Source organism: Hylobates moloch, unplaced genomic scaffold, assembly GCF_009828535.3.
Source record: "Hylobates moloch isolate HMO894 unplaced genomic scaffold, HMol_V3 SCAFFOLD_9, whole genome shotgun sequence".
Lineage (NCBI taxonomy): Eukaryota > Metazoa > Chordata > Mammalia > Primates > Hylobatidae > Hylobates > Hylobates moloch.
In genome coordinates, this window is record NW_026652284.1 from 80426820 (window position 1) to 80454355 (window position 27536).

Below are 27536 nucleotides of genomic sequence, written 5' to 3' on the forward strand. Positions count from 1 at the left end.
AAAAAAAAAAAAAAAAAAAAAAAAAAAGAATGGATGTATATTGAACTCCAGTTTAACACAGAACAAGCACGATAGAAGAACGTACAAAGTAATGTGATGGCACAGAAGGATTCGTTAACTATTAATATATTCTGGAAATTAAGGAAGATGTATAGAGAAAGTGGGCTGCTAGAGTTGAATTTTAAGAATGAACAGGCAATGTCAGGTAGACAAGGGAGAAGAGGGGAATTCAGCAAAAGTAACAGCCAATGCATCAAGATAAAGGAGTATGACACCTACCATGTACCCACAAAAATTAAAAATAAAAATAAAAGATACAAGAGCACAAAATAATAGGTTACATTTGGTGAACTGCAAGCAGTGAGACATATTCAACTTTAATATTTTAAGGGAGAATAGCAGAAATAAGACTGGAGAGAAAGGATGAGTTCATTGAGGACCTACTATCGTATGCTGTAACTCTCAACTTACACTGTTGAACCAATGATTCTCATAGGGTGGTTCCTAGATCAGCAACATCACCATCACCTGAGATCCTGTTAGAAATACAAATTCCCTCCTAAGCAAATTAAAACAGGAACAGAAAACCAAACACCATATGTTTTCACTTATAAGTGGGAGCTAAACATCTAGTGCTCATGGACATAAATGGCAACAATAGACACTGGGGACAACTAGATGGGAGAGGGAAGGATGGAGATAAGGGCTGAAAAACTACCAGGTACTATGCTCTGTACCTAGGTGAAGGGATCATTCATATCCTAAGGCTCAGCATGACGCAATATACCCAGGTAACAAACCTGCACATGTACACCCCTGAATCTAAAATAAAAGTTGAAAAGAAAAAAGAAAGATAAGCAACTTATCGGTCCCCTCTGTATAACAAAATCTCTGGGGAAGGAGCTCAGCATTCTGAGTTTTAACAAGCCCTCTGATCATTCTAACGCATGCACATGTTTAAGAATCACTGCTTTACAACAAGGAGGAGCCACTGAAGAGTTTTTAGCTGAGGAGAGGCAGAATCCAGATGAAGACAAACTGCAAAGCCACATTCTGTTGGTTACTTCATGCTGATTCTCATGGGTATTCGTATATGAGGTGGTGCCAGCCGTCTGTGTTTGATACCCAGGAGAAAGAGCCCTCGTCTTTCATTAGTACCCAAATTCCTGTTGTTTGCTTAAAAAGAAGCTCTCTTAAACATCAAGTCCTTTGTTTTAACCATTTCTAAGCTTATCTATAAAACTCCTATAGTTTAGTAAGTAACAATACAAGACACATAGGGTATGGGAGACAGAAATGAATGATGTAGAAAGTCTCTTCTCCGAAATGCTAAGTTGGCTGATTTAGAGAATGCTCAACCTTAAATCAATATAACAGGAAAAACGTCAGTTTGAGCCTCAAACCCAATCCTCCACAAGCTGTTACAGACTGCTCTTTTCCTTAGTTAATTTTCTTATTTCAAGGATATCATTTTCCAAATATTCCAAAATGAATTGACCTGAAGGTGGTGAAAGCTAACTTTGTGGTACTAGTCATCCATGTGTGAAAAATATTTTCACAGAAAAAGCAAGTGCATGAAAATATTTTTACCAGAGTAAATTGCTGGTTCCACATTTCTTTGAAAAGGGGAGAGAAAAAAAACCTGTGAATAATTAGTGATGTACTTAAACTGCCAGCCCAGCACCAGTGAAACTTACCGGGTGCCAAATTATTTAGCTGAACAGTATTTAAATTAAAAACTAATGACTAGGTTAATTTAATACATGTTCATCTCTGCTCCAACTCTGTCTTTACTAATGAGCTCCAAAGCTATATTTTAAACATGCATCCCTAGTCAGTGAATGGAAAACATCTGACTACTTGAATGTAACAAGTCAGTTACCAATAACAACTTCTTTTAATCTAAGCTTTACTGTCATTTTAGATGTTTAACCATAAACTGTTTACTAGACATATTCACCAATGGGATGAAATGAATAATGTGCCACATAAAATGTATAGAAAATATCCTTAGTTAATAAATGAGTTAGGTAATTTGAGTGCTGTATTTTTGAGCTACAAGTCTTATCAAAACACCCAGAGGTATAAACACTGAACTAAGCAGTTTCCTAGAGCTTTATCAACACCTGCAAAAATCAATTTCTGAGTATTTAGATTTTGGCAAGAGAAGACCCAAACCCTTCATCCCCCTTCATCCCATGCATTCCCCCAAAATATACTCTCTCTCTCTCTCCCCACTGGCCCCCCACGACAGTCCATCTAGCATATAACTCCTTCATAAAGCTGCAAGAAATTATAATTGTTTACAGATTTTAAAAAGTGTGGAGAATCAGTCTAAAAAAGAAGTTATGGTAAAATTCCAACAGCACATAGCTAAGCATGGTCTGGCAAACACATGACATACCTATCCTTGCGAGGAGGGTATAGAACAGGCCACCCCTTCAGCTTCTGCAAACTATAAATGTCACAAACATTTGAAACCACCCACAGAGGACAAACCTAAATCTATGTGGGCTCATCTACTCAATCCCACAACAGTCACTAAGCATAAAACATACAAAACAAAGCCAAAAGGAAAAAAATGTTTTCACACTATAGCACAGAAGAAAACTTAATAAGCAAACACTTGTCCATAAAGAGTTGACAGCAAAAAACCTCCCAGACACCAGATGAAAACAATATCTGAATGTGAACTTGGCACAAGAACAAACGGAATGAAGTTATGAAAGCTAGGATTTGGAAAGTGCCGTAATCATTTCTAATAGCAGCAACTGTCCTGGATTCCCCTCATCAAAAAATAACATGGAGGCAGGCTACCAGCCACCAGTTTCAGGATCTTACAATGTGTCCCAAGGATATAATGGTGTAATGGAAAGAAATAGTGTAGGGGCCAGAATGCCTGATCCCTAAGCCCATTTCTACCACAATCCGGTTATGGGACCTTAGGCATGTCATTACAGATAGGGAAAAAGTCTCAGAAGTCATCTCAGAGATGACCTAAGGGCCCTATAATCTATATCTACACTCTAGGGCTTAGGCTATTGCTTTTGGTGGGGGCTGAGGGTGGAGGTGGGTGAAGAAAGGAAGCAGGAGAAAAGATTAGAAGGTTTACTTGTTTATACTAAGGATCTTACATGGAAGATGTTGAAATAAAAACAGAATCACAACCAAGAAGCTTTGGGAGATACAGAAAAGACCTGTCCTTGCCCCCAGGAAATTTACAATGTAGCTCCTGAGATAAAATAAACAGAGAAGAAGGAAATTTTCTCTGGTCAAGAAAGTCCAATCTTCCACCATAGATATATATACATAGAGATACATGAGATACACACACACACGATACTCTCATAAGATGATTTTCTAACCTCTACTTGAATACCTCCAAGTTTACCCCTTCACGAGTCAGCCCATTTAATTGTCAGAAAACAAATTCTAAAGTTCCTTCTTATAGTGAGTGAAAATCAAATCAATTTCTCTCATAAATGCTGGCCATGGTTCTGCACTCTAGTTTCACAGAATACGTTAACCCTTCTTCCTCAATCAAATCATAAAATATTTGAAAGGGACTACTCCATTTCACTCCTGCCACCCATTCCCATGCCAGGTTAAACACCAAACTTCTCTCAACTCTTCATTTGACATGGTTTCCAGAGTGATCATTGGCTAAGTCTCCCTGAGTCTGGTTTGGCATAGCAGCTCTTAACATATGGCACCAAAAATGGAACACAACAGTCTAAGTGCAGTCTGACAATTCAACCCTATTCAAAGAAACATTTATTGAGTGCCTTCTGTGCTCCAGACTAATATTTTTCTTGATCTTGACTACATTTCTATTAATGACCCCTAAAACCACATTAGCTTTGTTTGTTTTGGTCCATTTTACACTATTGGGATAAAAACAAGACCAGATTCTCTTATCCAAATCATTAGTTTGCTCCTCTGCTGCCAGTTCTATAGACATCATAGCATGATGGGACAATCAAAAGTTTTGAGCCATCTGAACCTGTGTGGACCATTATTTACTAGATGAGTGACCTAATACTGGAACTTGCAACTTTTCATCCAAGTCTCTGATAAAAATAGTTTTAAAAAGGCAAAGCCAATGACAGATTTGTTTGGCACATAAGATTATCCTCTAGATTGACCATCCACCAATCCCATTAAAGAATGATTGCCTGTTATGCTGCAGGAATGGAGGACGAGATAGTCTAATTAGTGAAGGAAAAGAAAAGTGAAGCACTAAACTTGTGCCAGGAGCTTAATATACATTACCTCACTTGATAGTAATCTTGTAAGATAGTCATATTGTCTTCCCAGAGAAAGAAATCGAGGAATTAAGTAAGCAAGGTTTCTAAGATCATGCCGGTTAAGAGTGGAAAAGCTGGAATCAAACACAGTTCTCTCACTCCTAATACCAACAATTATATGGTGAGATTTGAGCATGGGAAGAATAAGTGTGGTCAAGACAGATTGGTGGGCTAGGGGAGGCAGGAAAGAGTATGCAGGATGGCAAAAGCAATGTGAAATGAGATATAAAGCTAGAAAGATTAAGTTGAAGTCAAATTACAAAGGATCTTGAATTGTATACTAGCAAATTTGGAATTCAATCTGTAGGTTATTAAAAATCAACCCCTGCTGGTTATGGCTAGTGAACCAGTTCAAATATTTGAAAACTAATTTCACAGATAATGATAAGGTCTTTGGAGACAAAGCACCATAAGTGGAGCATGTGTTGAGGTTGTTATTTTAGATAGGGTTGTTAAGGAAGGCTTTCTAAACGGAAGGGATTTAAGTCAGGGAGAAAGTGATACAGGTATCTCAGAGAGGAGCATGCCAGGTAGAAAGACCCTGAGTATATTTGGCATATTCATGTTTGAGAAGCATAAAGACAGTCAGTCAGGTTGGAAAGTAAGTAGAGAAAATAAGTAGAAAATAAAGATCAAGAGATCAAGAGATAGCAAGAGCCAGATCACATAGGATTCTGGATTTTATTCTTAGTGTAATGAGAAGTCCCTAGACAGGGTTTTGAACAGAGCAGGAAGTAACATGATTCAATTTATTATTTTTATAATACTTTATCAAAATCATAATACATTAATTTATGGTTCCCTAAAATACCAGTCTATAACTATCCAAAAAAAGAAAGATTAGTTTGGCATACTTACTCTCAGTAAACCCATACTGGCTTCTAATTCTTAGCTAAGTGCTCATAAACCAAACATTACTAATCTGTTCTAGAATTTTGCCAGACACTCAGTTTGAGAATACATCATTCTTTCTCCTCCTTGTCCCCAGATTCTTTTTGAAAACCCGTGACAACATTTTCTCTTCTCTTGTCTTGTAATGTGAAGAATGGGTAATTAATTGGTAGACTGTGCGATCCTGAATATAGATGCAAGAGGAACTCCTGAATATAGATGCAAGAGGAACTCAAAAAAAAAAAAAAAAAAGAGGAGGTAAAAACAGAAGGATTTGGAGAGATAGAAAGCAGAAAAAAGGCAGCCCAGGTGAGTGCTTGGGACACACGAAGGGGTCAAACTTCAGGTCTTGCTCAGGAGGGATAAAAACATTACTACACAGAATTCAATCGAAATCACACTGTCATGTCACCTAAAGTCTGACAGGAAACAGAAAAATGGCAATGTCTATTCTGACTGGGTAGCAGGATTATCACAATTTTGGTAAACTGTCTATACTATTGTTATGTCACTTCTATAACTTAAAATAGATTTTTTGAAAAAGAAAGTTAAGAGAATTTATTTCTTTTCCAAAACAAGTCAATGTAATCACAAATCCCAAGACACTGAAATGTAAATGTTAAGAAACCGACATTAGATCTATATAGAGATTTTTCTATTTAAAATTTCACAAAAATGTACTTGTTTTGGAGGGAGAGTGGAGATTGCAGAGCCCACGGGAAAGACTACGTAATCTGGAAAAGCAAAATTCTGGCAATTTTGTGATGCTACTGGGTCTTATATAATATAAAACTGGACAACAAAAGTTAAAGAGTCAGACCAAACAAGAACTCCTTGAATATCCTGTGGTGTTGCTCAGGCTTGTTCTTGGAAAGGGAGCAGGGGCTTTGGTGTGTCAATCTAAATTCCATAATGGGTCCAGAGACCTAGCTATGCCCAACAGAGAGAGTACAAAATTATTTTAGAAAAAAAAATCACAAAACAAACATGCATGCATGCGCATATATCTATACAAGAAGGTACTGAATAGTACTTTCCCTTCAAAAGGTATTTCCAGCGTTCAGGCTTTCAGAGACTTCACATTTATGGTACACTCCCTTTAAAATTACTTGTGGTTTTTTTTTTTTATGTTTCAAATTTTCCCTGGAAAACAGTTTCAAAACACAATAGCAAAAACCTTTTCTTATATGTCTTTTAACCAGCATTCCTTATTAACTTTATTTTCATACAACAAGATAGGTCTTTTTACGACCCCTCATTTCACTTTTCTCCAATTCCTTGATGTGGTTTGAATGTGTCCCCCAAATTTCATGTGTTGAAAACTTAATTCCCAATGCAACAGTGTTGGGAGGTGGGGCCTAAAAAGAAATGATTAGGTCATGAGGGCTCTGCTCTCCTGAATAGATTAATGTGTTATCTTGAGAGTGGGTTGGTTATCAAGAGAGTGTTATAAAACTGTTTAAAGTTTGTTATAAAAGTGAGGTCAGCGCCCCTCTTTCTCCCTTATTCTCTTAATCTCTGTTTGCCCTTCCACCATGGCATGATGTGGGAGGAGGGCCCTCACCAGATGCAGCCCCTTGATCTTGGACTTTTCAACTTCTAGAACTGTGAGCCAAATAAATTTCCATTCCTTATACATTACCCAATCTCAGTTATTCTGTTATAGCAGCATAGATTATATGGACTAGGACATCCCTTAATACTCACAATACATGTTACTGCTGTCTATGACTGAAACTATTAATTGGCATCAATCTATGTTACACCAACGACAGTGTGCCAAGTCCTATTTACTACTGATATAAAACTCTAGTTGCCTTAAATACAAATTCCACTTTAAGATCTATCCAAGAGGATGAAAATAATTGCTTGAAAGCAAAAAATTAGTTCCTTGACTTTTTTGATATTTTGTCCTTATTATCTCTGTCAAAAGTCTCTTAGCTTGGCATCATGGCACATGTCTGAAATTCCAGCTACTTGGGAGGCAAGAGGATCGCTTGAGTTTGAGAAGTTGAGGCTGCAGCGAGCTGTGATCATACCACTGCACTCCAGAGTGGGCAACAGAGCAACATACTGTCTCAAAAAAAAAAAAAAAAAAAAAAAAAGCCTAACATGGTGCCAAATACAGCTGAACCAGAGTTTGTACAGAATGCTTTTTAATAGTTAGAAAAACTCCAGCTTTCAGGCATCACGCTACCTGACTTCAAACTATACTACAAGGCTACAGTAACCAAAACAGCATGGTACTGGTACCACAACAGAGACATAGATCAATGGAACAGAACAGAGCCCTCAGAAATAATGCCGCATATCTACAACTATCTGATCTTTGACAAACCTGACAAAAACAAGCAATGGGGAAAGGATTCCCTATTTAATAAATGGTGCTGGGAAAACTGGCTAGCCATATGTAGAAAGCTGAAACTGGATCCCTTCCTTACACCTTATACAAAAATTAATTCAAGATGGATTAAAGACTTACATGTTAGACCTAAAACCATAAAAACCCTAGAAGAAAGCCTAGGCAATACCATTCAGGACATAGGTGTGGACAAGGACTTCATGTCTAAAACACCAAAAGCAATGGCAACAAAAGCCAAAATTGACAAATGGGATCTAATTAAACTAAAGAGCTTCTGCACAGCAAAAGAAACTACCATCAGAGTGAACAGGCAACCTACAGAATGGGAGAACATTTTTGCAACCTACTCATCTGACAAAGGGCTAATATCCAGAATCTACAATGAACTCAAACAAATTTACAAGAAAAAAACAAACAACCCCATCAAAAAGTAGGCAAAGGACATGAACAGACACTTCTCAAAAGAAGACATTTATGCAGCCAAAAAACACATGAAAAAATGCTCATCATCACTGGCTATCAGAGAAATGCAAATCAAAACCACAATGAGATACCATCTCACACCAGGTAGAATGGTCATCATTAAAAAGTCAGGAAACAACAGGTGCTGGAGAGGATGTGGAGAAATAGGAATACTTTTACACTGTTGGTGGGACTGTAAACTAGTTCAACCATTGTGGAAGTCAGTGTGGCCATTCCTCAGGGATCTAGAACTAGAAATACCATTTGACCCAGCCATCCAATTACTGGGTATATACCCAAAGGACTATAAATCATGCTGCTATAAAGACACATGCACATGTATGTTTATTGCGGCACTATTCACAATAGCAAAGACTTGGAACCAGCCCAAATGTCCAACAAAGATAGACTGGATTAAGAAAATGTGGCACATATACACCATGGAATACTATGCAGCCATAAAAAATGATGAGTTCATGTCCTTTGTAGGGACATGGATGAAACTGGAAAACATCATTCTCAGTAAACTATTGCAAGGACAAAAAACCAAACACCGCATGTTCTCACTCATAGGTGGGAATTGAACAATGAGAACTCATGGACACAGGAAGGGGGACATCACACTCCGGGGACTGTTGTGGGTTGGGGGGAGGGGGGAGGGACAGCATTAGGAGATATACCTAATGCTAAATGACGAGTTAATGGGTGCAGCAAACCAACATGGCACATGGACACATATGTAACAAACCTGCACATTGTGCACATGTACCCTGAAACCTAAAGTATAATAATAAAATTAAAAAAAAGAACTCCAGCTTTCTTTAATAAGAATAATTTCTAAATATGATTCAAATCCAAATGATTATGTAAAAAGATAAAACCTTTACCTAATGCTTTAATATTTTTTAAAAAAGCATTATCCCTGATAAATTGGTTTCACAAGATAATCCAGTGATTAAAATATTTTGCTTTGATAATATATATTCAATAGATCATAATAATAAACTCACTGGAAGGCTTAGGAATTCATTAAAGTAGTCTACAAGGAAATCATCTGTTGCCAGAGAATCTTCCTGCAAAAACAAAAACCATAAAAACACAGTATTATAATTATACAACATTTTAAATCATGCCTATATTATTCTCTAATTCTGCTATGAATTTATTATCACGTAGATCTTCAAATCTCTTTTAGTCAGTCAACAGTGAACCCGCACTATAAACTGAACACAGTTTATGGTGTTTTATGGTTTCCTTCCAATCTCTGAAAGGAAAAAATAAGAATACAGAAGGGGGCATACTCTTAAAACACTTTGCTACTATACTTAGTTGGAAAACAGAACACATGAAAAATATAGCACAACACTTAAATGAAACATCAACAAATACAAAATAATACCACCACATGGTAAGTTTCACACAGACTTATTAAAATATATACATATTTCATAAAAATAAAAGCAGAGTCAACAAGAAGCAGTGTTTGGAGCCCAAATGAAATTGAGAGTGTAAATTTCTTGAATTGCCCAATGAAAGTGATAAAAGAAGTGAAGAAAATGTTCTACTGTCCCCCCACCCCAGAATGAGACACATTTTTAAATCTGGATCCTGCTTCACTTTTGCATGAGGAAAGTTTGACAATGCATGTGTTCTAAGAATAAAGATTGTATACATTTTTTCCATAACTATCTCATCCACCAACATAGCCACTTTTCAAATTGGCAAAATTGAAAAGCCACTGCTGAGAACAAAATCTCTCTTCCAAATCATAAGACACCTTATTTTATTAGTAATTGTTTCCATTATGTCAAAAGCACATCATGGCATACTGTTGTGTGGTACATGTGTTTATTTTGTTATTCATAATTATACTTCAATTTTGCAAATCTAACATGAAAGTTAACAATATGACACAATGCTATTATTTCCATATGGCTGATTACTTTCTTTTTATACTGGCCAATTTTTAAAAATTTATTGAAGTATATAGTGCTATAAGGAAGACACTATAGCATACTGCACCTACTTTGGAAAGTAGATTTTCAGGGTAATTTATTGAAGTAATTGCAGCATCAGAAGAGAGTTATAAACAATCACTTATAGAATTTATATCAAGAAACTTACTGGAAACCTTAAAACAAAATATTTAGTTTTCTAAAAATTTCAACTGATTAAAATAACAACAAACTAAGGATTTAATAAATTTACTACCTTAGTAGTAGTACCTTAGTAGCATGTGCTCAAAGAAAGTCCTGACTGGCAAAGTCTAACAAAGCAGAACAAGGCAGATATCCTTTTGGGAGAAGCTATAAGGCATTGAATAACCTATCAAACTTTACCTTTCAAAGTTACTTTAATAATTCCAACTGTATTTAGTGGACTATCTAGTTTTTGCTAATTCTTATGAGAAAACATCTGAATTCTGGGTAGAAGGCATTGTGCTATAATAAGGGTGGCCAAATTTGGCAGTACTGGATCACATGACCAAAAATCCACAGATGTGAACAGTGAATAGCTTAAATAATTTACAGTAGTGCAATACAATCCCTTGTTAGTTTTTCTAAAGTATACATTTCCTTTTTAATTTTTAGCCATAATACAGAATATGTATTTCATAGCACCAGGTGGACGTAAGTATTGCCTAGAATTGCCACATTGCCTGAAATTTCTAATTTTCAGATTCATATGTTCATTTCCAGATGTCTTGCACTTCTAAAAGATTCTAACTCAATGAACTGTCTGAGATGAGATACCCGTTTTTTGTTTTTGTTTTGAGACAAGGTCTTGCCCCGTCACCCAGGCTGGAGTGCAGTGGCGTGATCTCAGCTCACTGCAACCTCTGCCTCCTGGGTTCAAGTGATTCTCGTGCCTCAGCCTCCTGAGTATCTGGGACTACAGCCATATGCCACCACGCCTGGCTAATTTTTGTAATTTTTGTAGAGACAAGGTTTCACCATGTTGCCCAGGCTGGTCTTGAACTCCTGGCCTCAAGTGATCTGCCCACCTCGGCCTCCTAAAGTGCTGGGATTACAAGCATAAGCCACCATGCTCAGCCCTGTTTGTTGTTTTCTTCCTTAACATATTTCAGATAGATAACTTTTAATGAATAATTAGAAAATGAAATAAAAGATACATATTGCAATCCCAACTTTGTTATTAAATTCAACAGATATAAATATAGTTTGTCAAACTGCCATAAAGGTTCTAAAAGTTTACTCTAGATTCCTGAGCTCAGCTCATCTCACCACGGACTGATATAATTCTCAGGTGGCAGCAGTAGCACTGCTCTAACCCCTTGGTGACTTGACATTTCCTAGGCATTCAGTCATATCCTTTGGTTTGTACTTACAGAAAACTATGAAAACCTCAGGTATTATCAAATACATCAAAATCAATTATTTCTTTTCTAAAATTATTCCTTAATTTCTATCGATATTAAACCTCAGCAATTCCGTTGATACTGGGTAGTTCCACAGTGGGAAATAAGTGTTGCCTCCAAGTGCGATCTGCTCAACCCACATGTGGCACTTGAGTGGAAAGGCTTGTTCTTCTCTTAGTAAATAAAGGAACCTATTTTCCCACTGCAGTTTCTAGTTCAATGTGTTCAAAATATCTTGTCACATCAGCAAGCAGTCTTGTAAACCCATGAGTATCTGATAAGCCCTTTACACCACAAACCCTTTAATTTAAAAAAAAAAAAAATTAAGGCCTTGAGCTGAAGAAGTAGCTCAGTTACTCTCAAAGAGTTTCCACAATCCCATTACTTGGCTATATTAAAATGCTCTAAGTCTCTAAGTCTCTATGCTTAAGTTTAACATCTTCCAAATAATCAATAAACTGGTGATAGTTAATGGTACAATCAAGAAGAAAATTGAGTTACAATCATTTCCTCCATTACATCATTCCACAAGCCTGACTGCAAAATTTGCAACACAGATTCTCTGTTGAATGAAGGTAGGAACACTTCTTCAGAATTGAATGTACTCTTGAAACCTGTTTTTTCATGTATTACAGGTGTGCCATCTGTGAAAATGAAGTCAGCTTTTCCATTTTTAGTCCAAACTTCTCAAATGTCTTACTGAAAGAGGGTTAACAAAATAGTTTATGTGTGCTTGCTAATTATGGTAGGTAAAATTTTTGCTTATTTTGCTGCACCTTCAAATCAGATGAACTACAATTTTTTTTTTTTTTTTTTTTTTTTTTGAGACAGGGTCTTGCTCTGTCACTTAGGCGCTTAGCTAATTAAAAAAAAATTTTTTTTTTGGGTACAGACAGGACCTCACTATATTGCCTATGCTGGTCTTGAACTCCTGGGCTCAAGCAATCCTCCCACCTAGACCTCCCAAAGTGCTGGGATTACAAGCATGAGCCACCACACCCAGCCCAATTTCTTTACAACTCTAAAAGATGCAAGATATACAAAAACACTATAAACAAGGAAGAAGAAATAAGATACAGACAAAAAAACTACAGTCCAAGAAAGAATATGATACATGCCATAAGGGAATTACAATATAAACTGTTTCTTCCAAAGGAAGGAAAGACGTTATCTGGTAAGATGAATCAGAAGAGACTCAAGTGGGAAAAATGGCATTTGAAATGCATTTCAAATAACTTCAAATTCTGTATTTAGAATATAAATATGAGGGGCAATAATGCTGAGGACATAGATAAACACATGAGCAAAGAAGAGAGGCCAGAAAGCAAGACAGCATAGTAGGTGTCTCTGGGGAATGGGGACAAGAATCGACTGAGAAGGAGCTTGAAGAACTTTCTAGGATTATGAAAATATTCTATGTATGCACTGGAGTTTGGATTACACAAGTGTATACATTTGTCAAAATTCATCAAATTATCATTCTTTAAATGCTTACATTTCGGTGTATAAATTGTGCATCAACAAAAGAATCATAAACTAATATTGAATATTATTAACAGTTCATGATACTCATGAAGTATTTAGAGGTGAAGTTTATCAATGTCTTTAACTTACTTTGAAATGCATAAAAAAACAAGACGGACTGATGGATGGATGATGAGATAGGACAGCTATGTGAGAAAGCAAATGTAACAAAAATTGTGAAATCTTAGTGGTAGGTATACAGTGTCCACTATACAATTCTTTTAATTCTTACATGTTTAAATTTTTTCCTAGTAAAATGTTTGGAGGGGGGCTTTATGTACAAGGAAATAAGATCAAGTTTCTCGGCACGTTATGGACAGGCTTCTCAGCCTTCTGTGTATTAAATATCAGATTATCAAATCAGCATCGTTCCCTCTAGAATAAATTCCTGGTTATCTGACCATCTTCTGACTACTACTCTGGAATCCTGTCCACTAAAGGACTGACCTCTGGTTCACCATCCTGTCCATCATATGCCAAACCTCATCTTTCCTATTCCTTCTTATCCACACCACCCTATGGGTCAGTCTTCCTAGCCACACCTCATTTAATACAAGGGATCCATTTGTTCCCCCAATCTCCAATCCTTTTCTACCATGAAAAGGGCTTATGGTGAATACAATTTGGCTCCTGCCCACTGTCCAGCCTTATCTCATACTACATGCTGTGGTCATAGCAATTTTTTTATAGTTCTGCACCTTGGCACATGCTGATTATTCTGCCCAGAAAAATTTTCCCCCTTATTCACGTACCTGTCTTTTTTCTTCTCCAGAAGTCTGGAGTAGTGGTCATCTATATTTCCCCTATAAAAACCTTTATCACTTCATACTACAATTGTTTACATGGCTCATCCACTGGATTGTGAACTGGAGGAAAAGGGCTGTTTCCTATTTATTCTTTTAATTTCTCAATGCCTTTAGATAGTACATGTTTAGAACATTTTTACTGAATAATTGGATGATTACACTGAGGACACAAAACCTAAAAAGAAAAGACTAATAACTTTTAAAAGACTCTAACAAATAATACTAATTAAAAGAAGAGATATTGTCAAAAGAGAAAAAGGTCAGAAAAAGAGAATGCAAGGTGAGACAAGCTCCACAACACGTCTTGTTGAAAGCTTGCCTAGATCAAGGCATTTTTGAAATTTGAAAACCAAAAGCCCATATATCAGATCCCCACTGGTTTGCAAAATTACATTTTCTTAGAAATGAAGGCTATGAAGGAGGAAGATATTAAAGTGGTTCACGCAATGAGGAGCAAAAGTATGGACTCTGCTTTTATCCTCCAAAGGTTATCATCACAGATTACATTAGTATCTATCCAGAAGTACTTTTCCATTGGGTTTCTGTTCTCTTCTCTCTTCTTCTTCCCTCTTTCTTCCTTCTTCTCTTCTCTTCTCTCTTCCCTTTCCTTCTCTCTGTCTCTCTCTCTCAACAAGTACCCAAAAGGCTTGAGAAGGTGAAGGAAGCTCTGGACGCTCCCCCACCCCCTGCCCGCTTTTATTTTTATTTTTTTTTTTTATTATTATTTTTTAATGGAGTCTTGCTCTGTCACCAGGCTGGAGTGCAGTGGCACAATCTTGGCTCACTGCAACCTCCATCTCCCAGGTTCAAGCGATTCTCCTGGCTCAGCCTCCTGAGTAGCTGGGACCACAGGGGCATGCCACCAAGCCCAGCTAGTTTTTGTATTTTTAGTAGACGGGGTTTCACCATGTTGGCCAGGATGGTCTGAATCTCTGAACCTCATGATCCACCCACCTCGGCCTCTCAAAGTGCTGGGATTACAGATGTGAGCCACCACGCGTGGCCCAGACTCCCTTTTATCCAATCAATTTTATCCAATCCAATATTTCGAATTATACCTACTAGGCCTAAGACAATCCATTAGGCACAAATACCCTAAGGCTTTCTCCTTGTACAAAGATCCTTCCAACTCAATAAACTCATTTAAAGCAGAGAGTATCTCACACCCTTGGTCACCTTGTCTCCCACTCTATACTTTACGGGTAAAAAGAGGATGTAGCAAGCTTCTCTAAATCCCAATGTACTTTTAATTCAAACCTGACACTTAACTATAAACTGCTTATCCTTTTACTGTTTCATATTAAAGGCAATCTCTCTGGTCAGAAAGTATGCTACTTGGGGACTAATGACAATGTTTGTCCCTAGTAGTGTCTAATATGGCCATACGTTGAAAAAGTTGCTTAATGATATACTTATTTACTAACTTATCAATGGGACTGTTAACAGTTTCTGTAGTTCCAAAAAAGCATCAGAGAATTTGATTCCTACCCAGAGTAAAGGATTCCATAGAGATGAAATAATTCCAAATAGCATAACACTTTACAAAGGACCTCTGGGACCTGTCTTAGTTTCCTAAAGACTTGTTCACAACACTTCTGACCCCTAGCTCTGCAACCTCTTAAAGAAAGAAGAACAGGAGAAAGTAGGGGTAGTACTTATGTCTAGCCCTATCTTCCAGTGTTTCCATATAAAGCTGCCTAGTGTGTCAGCCCCAGTAGGCTCTCACTGTTCATTTAACCCAATTATATATAATTTAACATATTTTATTTGAAAAAAACCACCAAGTGGTCACTAATTGCCAAGTAACTAGTCTTGTTTATGAGGACTGGAATTATGGACCTTTATTCTATACAGTTGCCCTTGGTATCCATAGGGGATTGGTACCAGGTCCCCCACAGATACTGAAATCTGGGGATGCTCAAGTCCCTCATATAAAATGGCATAGTATTTGCATATAACCTACACCCAACCTCCCATGTACTTTAAATCAACTCGATTTCTTACAATACCTAATACAATGTAAATGTTACGTAAATGGTTGTTATCCTGTATTTTTAAAGTTTGTATTTTTTTTTTTTTTTTCAGACGGAGTCTCACTCTGTCACTGAGGCTGGAGTGCAATGGCATGATCTGGGCTCACTGCAACCTCCACCTCCTGGGTTCAAGCAATTCTCCTGCTTCAGCCTCCCAAGTAGCTGGTACTACAGGCATGTGCCATCAAGTCCAGCTAATTTTTGTATTTTTGGTAGAGATGCAGTTTCACCATGTTGGCCAGGCTGGTCTCAAACTCCTGACCTCAGGTGATCTGCCCGCGACAGCCTCCCAAAGTGCTGGGGTTACAGGTGTGAGTCATTGCGCCTGGCCTTTTTCTGAATATTTTCAATCCAAGTTTGGGTGAATCCACAGATGTGGAATCCATGGATATGGAGAGTTAACTACGTTACTGTATGTTAAAATAACGAGAATGTCTTCATGCTTGGGAAACACCCTATGTTTATTATAATTTCATTCAACCTGTAAAAATAACAAAATAGAAATTTGAACAGACTAAAAATTAGTTAAAAATGAATACCACTTTTAACAACTAAAATACAAGTAAATACTGCTTAAAGCTAAAGTTTATCTTAATTTGTGGTAAGATTACAAGGTAGTCTCTTCTTTTCCTTTTTTAAACAGCTTTTAATCCACTTTTATTTTTTTTTATTTTTTTTTTATTTTTTTTTTTTTTTTTTTGGGAGGGTTCTTTTTTTTTCCCCCCCGGTTGGGGTGCGTGGGGCTCTCTTGGCCTCACTGCAAGCTCCGCCTCCTGGGTTCACGCCATCCTCCTGCCTCAGCCTCTCCGAGTAGCTGGGACTACAGGCGCCCGCTACCACGCCTGGCTAATTTTTTTGTATTTTTTTTTAGTAGAGACGGGGTTTCACCGTGGTCTCGATCTCCTGACCTCGTGATCCGCCCGCCTCGGCCTCCCAAAGTGCTGGGATTACAAGCGTGAGCCACCGCGCCCGGCCTAATCCACTTTTAAAGTTAATAAAACTGTGGGTTTTCTAAATCAGAAAACCTTCAACAAAATAGATCATTACACTACAATGTTTTTACTCCATAAAGAATTTTCTTTCCTAGATTCCATTTTTTGATGGAAGACTTGATAAAGACTTTTTTTGAAGCCTGGCACACTTACTTGCATAGTTGCAAACTAACTACTTTTAAGGCACAAGAAAAAGATATTATTTTGAATGTAAAAGTCAGGTGCTTAAATCTTCGCTATTAATGCACTCTATTTTAATGATAAAAAAATTTAAGAGTCACTCTCACTTTAAACTTTCTGAATGTGTACCTTACACCTTACTTTAGCTATAAGTTTAAAGTGACAGTGACTCCTAAATTTCTTTTTTTTTTTTTTGAGATGGAATCTCGCTCTGTTGCCCAGGCTGGAGTGTGGTGGCATGATCTTGGCTCGCTGCAACCTCTGCCTCCTGGGTTCAATTGATTCTCCTGCCTCAGCCTCCCGAGTTGCTGGGACTACAGGCATGCCCAGCTAATTTTTCTTTTTTTTTTTGGTATTTTTAGTAGAGAAAAGGTTTCACTGTGCTAACCAGGATGGTCTCGATCTCCTGACTTCGTGATCTGCCCACCTTGACCTCCCAAAGTGCTGAGATTACAAGCATGAGCCACCGTGCCCAGCCCTAAATTTTAATGTGTAAATTTTGTAATTCATTCTCACGTTAAACTTTCTCAATATGTACCTTACACCTAGGTAAAATATTAAAAATATATACAAGGTATGTGTCCCTGACAAACAAATAATTTATTCTAAATGAGTTATTCTATCCTTTGAGGATGCAGACCCCATGTTGAGGTACAAATATTATTTTGCAGATGTCCATAACAGCATTGTACTTTTAGATCCACTGAGAAAATACAATATGAAAGAAAAGCTAGTATGAACACAGGAGCACAAAACAAAAAAAAAAAACTACTTAAATAAAATAATTAAATATTTTTCTCATGTAATCAAAAGCAGTTGTAATCATAAGACATTAATCATAAGGCATTGTGGCTTCCCAAATATCAGGGACCCAGGCGCCTCTGATCTTATGTCTCCGCCATCCTCAAGATGCTACATCCATCTCATGATCTAAGATGACTGCTTTAGCTCCAGCATCACAACTTTATTCCAACCGGCAGAAAAGAAGAAAAAGGGCTCATTCTTTCCTTCTACACTTATGTAAGTATTAAAGTTAGAATAGCCCAGCTTCTAACTGTGGCTCAACTAATTACTAGCTGTGTGACCTAAGGGTCCATTATTTGATCTCTATAAACATCAGCTCTCCAGAGAAGTAGGACACAACACTTCTGCCTACATCTTATTGGCCAGAATTTGGTTCCGTGACCACATTTGGCTGCAAGGGAAACTAGAAAATATAGTCTTAATTTGGGATAGCAATGGGTCTAATATCTACTATGGAAAAGGAGAGAATGGAGTTTGGGGAACTGCAGGTCCCTGACACATTTTTCCTAAGAATATGCAATTTATTAATGAGAACAATACTTTCACACTTTTGAAAAACAGGGGTAAATACATGTGCAAGACATGTTAATTATTTAATCTATAGACAATACTTGGTTGAGCATATGAATTTGAGAATCTAGTTATAAATTGCTCTCAGCTAAAAGCTGCTCAGAGCTCACAGGCAGTCTGGATGATGTTAGGTTGGAAAGGCTTCATGGAGGAGATTAGCTGGGCCTTGAAGAATGTGCAAGATTGTGAAATAGATGGGGAAGGGCAACTGAGACAAAATTTGACAGCAAAGGCAAGGAGACAAGTGGGGTATAGTTTGGCTGGGGCAGGAGGCATGTGGATGTACTTTATAAATCAAACCAAAAACAGTAAGAATGTTGTCTTTATCACAGAGAAAAGCATTGGGAGGTAAGGTTAAAGAAGGCTGAAAAGTTATAGAAAAGGTTTTGAAGGCTAAAGCAAACCATTTGACATTTTGGCTTTACCAGTTATGAGATATGTGGCCTCAGGCCCAGTTAGTTAACCACTGTGAACTTCGACCTCCTCTTCTATGAAATGTAGGCAGTAATAACCACCTAATAGGGTTGTTTTGAGGCTAAATACTAGCATGTGCTTAGCATTCAATAAATACTAGCTATTAATAAAAGCTCTGAGCAAGCTAGTAACACGGTAATGTTTTAAAAAATTAATAGCAATCTGATAGCCAGGGTGATAGGAGAAGGAAAAATCTAAAGGTAGACAGAGCAAAGGAATAGGAAGTAATCTAATACAACTGATGCTCAGGAGCTTGAATTGTATGCTTTAAACAAATAAAAACTGGAGTTGGCAGAAGGAATATTGGAGGCAATGATATCAGTTAGGATTACTACCAAAGTCCAGACCCAGGGTGGGGGACTGAAATGAGACAGCAGTTGTGTGGATGGAGAAAAAGATCTGGCTACGAAAAGAGCTTGGTAAATGATTGCAGGCAGGGGATGAAGAAAAGGGAAGAAAGTCTTTGATATGAGTGACTGAATGGCCAGTGGCACCACAAACCAAAATAAGAAGTGGAGGAAAGACAGCATGGTGTGGAGGGGACTGGGGAGAAAAGTTCAGTTTAGACTGTTGACACGGACATTCAGATGATGAAGAGTCCCAATAACCCGCTGGATATACAGAGCTGGCATTAAAAGTGGTGTCTGGACTGGAGGTGTGGAAATGTGGAAGTCCCACGAAACAGGGGTACTGAAGCTACAGGAGGAGAAGAGGAGCTCACCCAGAGAAAGCCCAGAGAACAGAATCCTGAAGGTCAATACTTTCACGAGAAAAGAAAAAGAGAAGCCAGAAAGGGGGAATAATAATGAAAGATAAGAGAACTCGGAGACAGTGAAATCAAGCCAAGAGAAAGGGAATGCCTAGAGTCTTCAAGCTATCATGAGTTCAAGGATGGGGCCAACACCTAAAGCAGTGAACTGCCCAAACAGTAAGTGGCGTGTTGTTGAGTAGTCTTCAGCAGTATGGGAAAAGATTTGCTGGCTTCAGAAATGCTCACCTCCTGCTGGAACTAAGAGTAAGTTCAGGAAGGCCTGGAGCCCCTTAAAGAAATTTCCCATTAAAAGCAGAGCTCTGGGCCTGGAACAGTGGCTTGGGCCTGTAATCCCAGCACTTTGGGAGGCCGAGGTGGGTGGATCGCTTGAGCCCAGGAATTCGAGACTGGCCTGGGCAACATTGTGAAACTCTGTCTCTACAAAAAATATAAAAATTAGCTAGGCGCGCCGGCAGGTGCCTATAGGGCCAGTGACTCAGATGGCTGAGACAGTTAGATCACCTAAGCCCAGGGAAGTCGGGGCTGCAGTGAGTTGTGATGGGGCCACTACACTCCAGCCTGGGTAACAGAGACCCTGTCTCAAAATGTGTGTGTGTGTGTGTGTGTGTGTGTATATATATATATATATATATTTTTTTTTTTTTTTCTTAAAGCAGAGCTCTGCCAACATGGCCAGAAGATGGGAGGAATTTCTGACTTGTTCTGTGTACCTCTACCTTCAGTGGCTCTGTGTGTGTATGTGTGTATGTGTAGGTGTGTGTGTGTCTGTCTCTCCCAGCAATGGACCAGAGCTCTGGAAAGGTGAATGTGAAAGCCACCGGCACACACAGCCTTAGCCCTTTCTTCTTAGACCCTGCTAGACTGTGAACTTCTTGAGACTTAACCTCAGCATACAATCACTCATGTTTGTTGATTGAAAGCCAAAAGCAAATAAGATAATTAGCCAACAAGAGAAGTAAGTGCTGGAAGACATAAATAAATAATAGAAGTGGTTAGAGCTCTTGGAATCAGACTCAGACCTTGGTAGGAATTAGGCTCTGACACCTATTTGTCTGTGTAACCTCAGGCAAGTTCCTGAAACACTGTATACAATGGGAATTACAATGGAACCCACCCTAAATGTAGCACTCACCTAAATGACAATGTATAGGATATATTTAGCAAGTACTTTTATTACTTAATCTCTCTAGAAGTCTGAAGTCTGAAATGGGAGTATTTAGTACATTTGTAAAGGAATGATAAATTGACCACTCTTTATCCATCAACGCCATTTACTTATGTTTACTCCAACCAGGAACTGCACAGCCACATCACAATACAGCCATGGAGATAAAACTTTCCTCTCATGGAGTCATTAAAGAGTTTAGAGAAATTAAATGAGGCCATTTATGTGAAAGAACTTTAATGATGAACAGCATCCACCATACAAATTAATTGGCCCCTTCTTAAAATTACGTGCCAGATAGAGAATTTAAAAAGATCTTGTACATAGTTATTACAATTGTTACTAAACCAAAACTCTGGCAAAAAGGAGGAAATAAAACACACAGCTTTCTTCTATGATCTAATATTTGCTATTATTTTTAAAGGCCAAAGAAAAAAATAGCCCCTTGAAATCATACTTACAAATTCTTCTTCTGTAATCGTTGGTGGCTCTGAAACAAGACAAAATATTACATTATCTCCCTCAAATCTGATTTCCTTTGAGTAAATGAGATCATGGGTGACAGCACCTAGCCCTACGTTATGCACAGGCAAGCGTAGTACATTTCTGGCCCTCTGTTCATTCTCTGTACATGGCTTGCATTTTAAGTTGGAATTCAAGGTGTAAGTGGAAAGGAAAGGCCTCTGGAATCCTGCCTGGTCACTAATTCACTGTGACCCAGGAGTTACCCTTTTCATAGACAGAACCCTCTATTATTCTACGTACAATATGCAGAATTAAGCGAGGTAACGCAGTGCCAGCGTAAACCGGCAAGGACAGTGAAATTCGTCATAAAATCCAACAGGAGGGCAGTGAAGCCCTTTCTTCTCATGTCTGGGAGCGGGGATACGGCTAGGAGGACAGGAGGTAAAGTCCAGAGGCTGGCGCGTGGTGCGGCCCCAACGCCGCGGGCTGATCCTCTGTCCCTGTGGGGCCGCCACGTACCCGCGGTGAGCCTCTTCTCGGGCATGCCGTCGCCGCTGCCCGCACCTGGAGCCCGCGCGGGCCGTCAGGACCCCAGCGCGTGGGCCCAGCGCAGGTCAGAGCCGGAGAGACGCGGCTGCGGCGCGCGGGCTGAGGAGCTACGCCAGCTAGCGTGGCAGGAACCGCGCCGGGGTTGCTATGGAGCTTAGACAATGCGGCCGCCCCGGGAGGCCGAGGCCGGCCACTCAGGTGCCTTTCGGGGTTCCCAAGCTGCGACGGGAACACTCCCGCCGGCCCCTGCCCTCCTTTCCTCCTCCTTCTGCGCAGGGGCCAGCGCCGCGAAGGCTGGGGGCGACGCGCGTGCGGACCCCAGGCGCGGTCACCTGACAGGGGCGCCGTGGAGATGCCTGTGGCCCTCGAGACCGGACTGGCAGCGAATTCGTTACTGTGGTGACCGCGGCTCAGGCCCGTTCTTCCTCCACCACAGCCCGCCAGCAACAGCCAGGAAAACGCGGTGCTCCACGGGAGGGAGAGGCCGCGGGCACGCGGGGCGCCAGGCCGCCAGGACGGCTGGTCCCGGGAAGCGGAGGAAGCAGGGAAGTCAGGCCTCCAGTTTTCCTCATTCCTCAGGAGGCCCGCAACACACTGCTCTTGATCTCCATCACAGTTGTATGAAATGCTTGTGTAAAAAGTTAAATAATTCGCGGCCTATAGGAACCGTGAACTTCCCCAACACGTGTGTGCCAATCAGGACTGCTGCATTTTCAAGATAGCTAGGCTTAGAAATTACCCGAGGAGGCCTCATGTTCACCTAACGTGGTACCTTCGTCTGTTAGGTTACTCAAAACTCAAGGCAGAAACCTAGGAGCTTTTCCCTAAAACTTACTACCCACACCCCATACCCTCTTATTCAGTCAAGCACTAGGTCCTCTTTATTCTGCCTTAGTGTTTCTGAAATCTGGAGTCTCCTTTGCGCTCCTGCTAGTAACAACATCCTTAGTACAGGCTCCATCTGAACTGTTGTAAAAACTTTCTAACTGGTTTTTCAGTCTTTGCTTCCAGTGGAGTTCAGCTTAAGCCCATTCTCCATGATGAATGCAAAATCATCCATCCGAACGCAAATCTGACCTGCTAAAACCTTCGGTGGCTTTACATTTGCCTCCTACATTGTGGGAATACTCCAAGGCTGGCAGGGGCCCCACAGGTATATGAATGCTTAAGAAAAGAAGGAATAAGACAATGAGTGTTTGTATTGCAAGGAAACGTAACTCCCATCTAGTTATATTAATTGCCTTTTCCCTATTACATAGGAAAAGACAAAAATAAACCACTATCTTGGCCAGACAAAATTAGAGGACCAAATGAAGTGATGGGATACTAGTGGAAGATAATGGAGAGGTGGGGGGTGGAGGGACAAATCACAAAGGGCTTTGTGGGCCCTTGGTAAGGACTCCAGGTTTCATTCTGAGTGAAATGCAAACCATAGCAGAGTTCGAATAGAGAAATGACATGACTTTACTTCTATTTGAAAGAATCGCTCTGGGTGCTGTCTAGAGAATATATTAATATTAGCATGACTCAAAGCAGGCAAGAGCTAATGGTAGCTCAGACCGGGTGGTTCAGAACAAGCAGTACAGGCTTCAGATAGATTCTGCAGACATTTTAACAGTAGAACCAAGAGGATTTCCTGACAAGTTGGACATGGGAGTAAAACAAAGTAGTTGAGAATGACTCCAGATTTAGTCTGAACAGCCAGAAAAGTTTAGTTGCCATCAACAGAGTTGGGGAAAGCTGTGATTGGACCACACTGAGAGGGAGAGTTTAAGAAGTCTATTAGCCAAAACCAAGTTGAAAAACATGCTTCAGGATATCATCCAGGAGAACATCACCAACCTAGCAAGACAGGCCAACATTCAAATTCAGGAAATGCAGAGAACCCCAGGAAGATACTCCATAAAAAGATCAACCCCAAGACACATAGTCATCAGATGCTCCAAGGTCAAAATGTTAGAAAAAATGTTCAGGGCAGCTGGAGAGAAAGGACAGGTCACCTACAAAGGGAAGCCCCTCAGACTATCAGCAGACGTCTCAGGGAAAACTTTACAAGTAAGAAGACATTGGGGGCCAATATTCGGCATTCTCAACCGAATTTCCAACCCAGAATTTCATATCCAGCCAAAGTAAGCTTCATAAGTGAAGAAGTAATAAGATCCTCTTCAGACAAGCAAATGCTGAGGGAATTTGTCACCACCAAATCTGCCTTGCAAGAGCTGAAGGAAGCACTAAATATGGAAAGGGAAAAACCATTAGTAGCCAGTAAAAAACAAAAAACACTCAATGAAGCACACAGACCAGTGACACTATGAAGCAACCCCATAAACAAGTCTGCAAAATAACCAGCTACCTTTATGAAGACAGGATCAAATCCACACATAACAATACTAACCTTAAATGTAAATGGCTAAATGCCCCAATTAAAAGACACAGAATGGCAAGCTGGATAAAGAACCAAGACCCAGATTGCTGGCAAGATGGCGGAATAGGAACAGCTCTGGTCTGTGCTCCCAGCGAGATCAACACAGAAGGAGGGTGATTTCTGCATTTCCAACTGAGGTACCCAGTTCATCTCACTGGGACTGGTTGGACAGGGTGCAGCCCACAGAGGGCAAGCCAAAGCAGGTGGGGCGTCACCTCACCTGGGAAGTGCAAGGGGTTGGGGAATTTTCTCCCCCAACCAAGGGAAGCCATGAGGGACTGAGCCTGAGGAACTGCGGCACAGATACTGCGCTTGTCCCATGGTGTTTGCGACCCACAAACCAGGAGATTCTCTCTGGTGCCTACCCCACCAGGGCCCTGGGTTTCAAGCACAAAACTGGGCAGCCATTTGAGCAGACACCAAACTAGCTGTAGGAGTTCTTTTTTTCCATACCCCAGTGGCACCTGGAACGCCAGTGAGGCAGAACCATTCACTCCCCTGGAAAGGGGTGCTGAAGCCAGGGAGCCAAGTGGTCTGGCTTGGGGGTCCCACCCCTATGGAGCCCAGCAAACTAAGATCCACTGGCTTGAAATTCTCGCTGCCAGCACAGCAGCAGTCTGAGATAGACCTGGGACACTCAAGCTTGGTGGGGGGAGGGGCATCCACCATTGCTGAGGCTTGAGTAGGTGGTTGTACGCTCCCAGTGTAAACAAAGCTACTGGGAAGTTCAAACTGGGTGGATCCCACTGCAGCTCAGAAAGGCTGCTGTGGCCAGACTGCCAGATTTCCCTTCTCTGGGCAGGGCATCTCTGAAAAAAGGCAGCAGCCCCAGTCAGGGACTTACAGATAAAACCCCCATCTCCCTGGGACAGAGCACCTGGGGAAAGGGATGGCTGTGGGCATGGCTTCAGCAGACTTAAATGTCCCTGCCTGACATCTCTGAAGAGAGCAACAGACCTCCCAGCACAGCATTCCAGCTCAGCTAAGGGTCAGACTGCCTCTTCAAGTGTATCCTGACTGGGAGACATGTCCCAGTAGGGGCTGACAGACACCTCATACAGGAGAGCTCTGGCTGGCATATGGCAGGTGCCCCTCTGGGACGAAGCTTCCAGAGGAAAGGTCATGCAGCTATCTTTGCTGTTCTGCAGCCTCCGCTGGTGATACCCAGGCAAACAGGGTCAGGAGTGGACCTCAAGCAAACCAGCAGGCTTGCAGTAGAGGGGCCTGTCAGAAGGAAAACTAACAGAAAGAAATAGCACATCCACTCAAAGACTCCATATGAAGGTCACCAACATCAAAGACCAAAGGTAGATAAATCCACAAAGATGGGGAGAAACCAGCACAAAAAGGTTGAAAATTCCAAAAACCAGAACATCTCTTCTCCTATAAAAGATCACAACTCCTTGCCAGGAAGGGAGCAAAACTGGATGGAGAATGAGTTTGACAAATTGACAGAAGTAGGCTTCAGAAGGTGGGTAATAACAAACTCCTCCAAGCTAAAGGAGCATGTTCTAACCCAATGCAAGAAAGCTAAGAACCTTGAAAAAAGGTTAGATGAATTACTAACTAGAATAATGAGTGTACAGAAGAACATAAATGACCTGATGTAGCTGAAAAACACAGCATGAGAACTTCTTGAAGCATACACAAGTTTCAATAGCCGAATCGATCAAGCGGAAGAAAGGATATCAATGATTGAAGATAAAGAAATAAAGAGAGAAAACAGGATTAGAGAAAAAAGAATAAAAAGGAATGAACAAAGCCTCCAAGAAATAAATATGAAAAGACCAAATCCACGTTTGATTGGTGTACCTGACAGTGACGAGGAGAACTGAACCAAGTTCAATTCTCAAACCAAGATCAGGATATTATCCAAGAGAACTTCCCCAACCTAGCAAGACAGGCCAACATTCAAATTCAGGAAATACAGAGAACACCATGAAGATACTCCTTGAGAAGAACAACCCTAAGACACATAATCATCAGATTTGCCAAGGTTGGAACAAAGGAAAAACTGTTAAGGGCAGAGAGAAAGGTGGGGTTACGTACAAAGGGAAGCCCATCAGACTAACAGCAGAGCTCTCTGCAGAAACCCTACAAGCCAGAAGAGAGTAGGGGCCAATACATGCTTAAAGAAAAGAATTTTCAACCCACAATTTCATATCCAGCCAAACTAAGCTTCTTAGGGAAGGATAAATAAAATCCTTTACAGACAAGCAAATGCTGAGAGATTTTGTCACCACCAGGCCTGCCTTACAAGAGAAGGAAGCACTGAACATGGAAAGGAACAACCAGTACCAGCCACTGCAAAAACATACCAAATTGTAAAGAACATTGACACTTTGAAGAAACTGCATCAACTAATGGCCATAACAACCAGCTAATATCATAATGACAGGATCAAATTCACACATAACAATATTAACCTTAAATGTAAATGGGCTAATTGCCCCAGTTAAAAGACACAGACTGGCAAACTGGATAGAGTCAAGACTCATCAGTGTGGTGTATTCAGGAGACCCATCTCACATGCAAAAACACATATAGGCTTAAAATAAAGGGATGGAGGAATATTTACCAAGCAAATGGAAAGAAAAAAAAAAAGCAGGAGTTGCAATCCTTATCTCTGCTAGAACAGACTTTAAACCAACAAAGATCAAAAGAGACAAGGGCATTACATAATGGTAAAAGGATCAATGCAGCAAGAAGAGCTAACTATCCTAAATATATATGCACCCAATACAGGAGCATCCGGATTCAGAAAGCAAGTTCTTAGAGACCCACAAAGAGACTTAGACTCCCACACAGTAATAGTGGGAGACTTTAACACGACATATCAATGTGACAGAAAATTAACATGGATATTCAGGACTTCAACTCAGCTTTCAACCAAGCAGACCTAATAGACATCTACAGCACTCCTCACCCAAAATCAACAGAATATACATTCTTCTCAGCATCTCATTGCACTTATTCTAAAATTGACCACATAATTGGAAGTAAAACACTCCTGAGCAAATGTAGAGAACAGAAATCATAACAGTCTCTCAGATCACAGCGCAATCAAACTAGAACTTAGGATTTAAAAACTCAATAAAAACCACACAACTACATGGAAACTGAACAACCTGCTCCTAAATGACTACTAGGTAAATAACAAAATGAAGGCAGAAATAAAGATGTTATTTGAAACCAATGAGAATGAAGATACAACGTACCAGAATCTCTGGGACACATTTAGAGCAATATGTAGAGGGAAATTTATAGCACTAAATGTCCATAAGAGAAAACAGGAAAGATCTAAAATTGACACCCTAAAATCAAAATGAAAAGAACTACAGAAGCAACAGCAACAAATTCAAACTTTAGCAGAAGA

General features: G+C 39.9%; 1 protein-coding gene across 6 annotated transcripts in view; it reads right to left on the reverse strand.

Annotated features, from left to right (window-relative positions):
- Positions 1–21996, reverse strand: part of RGS22 (regulator of G protein signaling 22) — a 175241-nt gene extending 153245 nt beyond the window's left edge. For 4 of the 6 annotated variants that reach the window (XR_009214775.1, XR_009214774.1, XM_058443771.1 and 1 more), the window contains exons 1-3: positions 21706–21993; positions 21183–21211; positions 9033–9095 (exon numbers count right to left, since the gene is read on the reverse strand). Coding sequence is in view for 4 of the 6 variants with exons in the window: in XM_058443771.1 (XP_058299754.1) it covers positions 9033–9095; positions 21183–21211; positions 21706–21730 (117 nt within the window). In the remaining 2 variants the exon portion in view is untranslated. Of the gene's footprint in view, positions 1–9032; positions 9096–21182; positions 21212–21705 lie in introns of all 6 variants that reach the window. The other 2 variants (XM_058443770.1, XM_032760119.2) reach the window with 2 other exon arrangements.
- Between the last annotated feature and the right edge of the window lie 5540 nt (positions 21997–27536).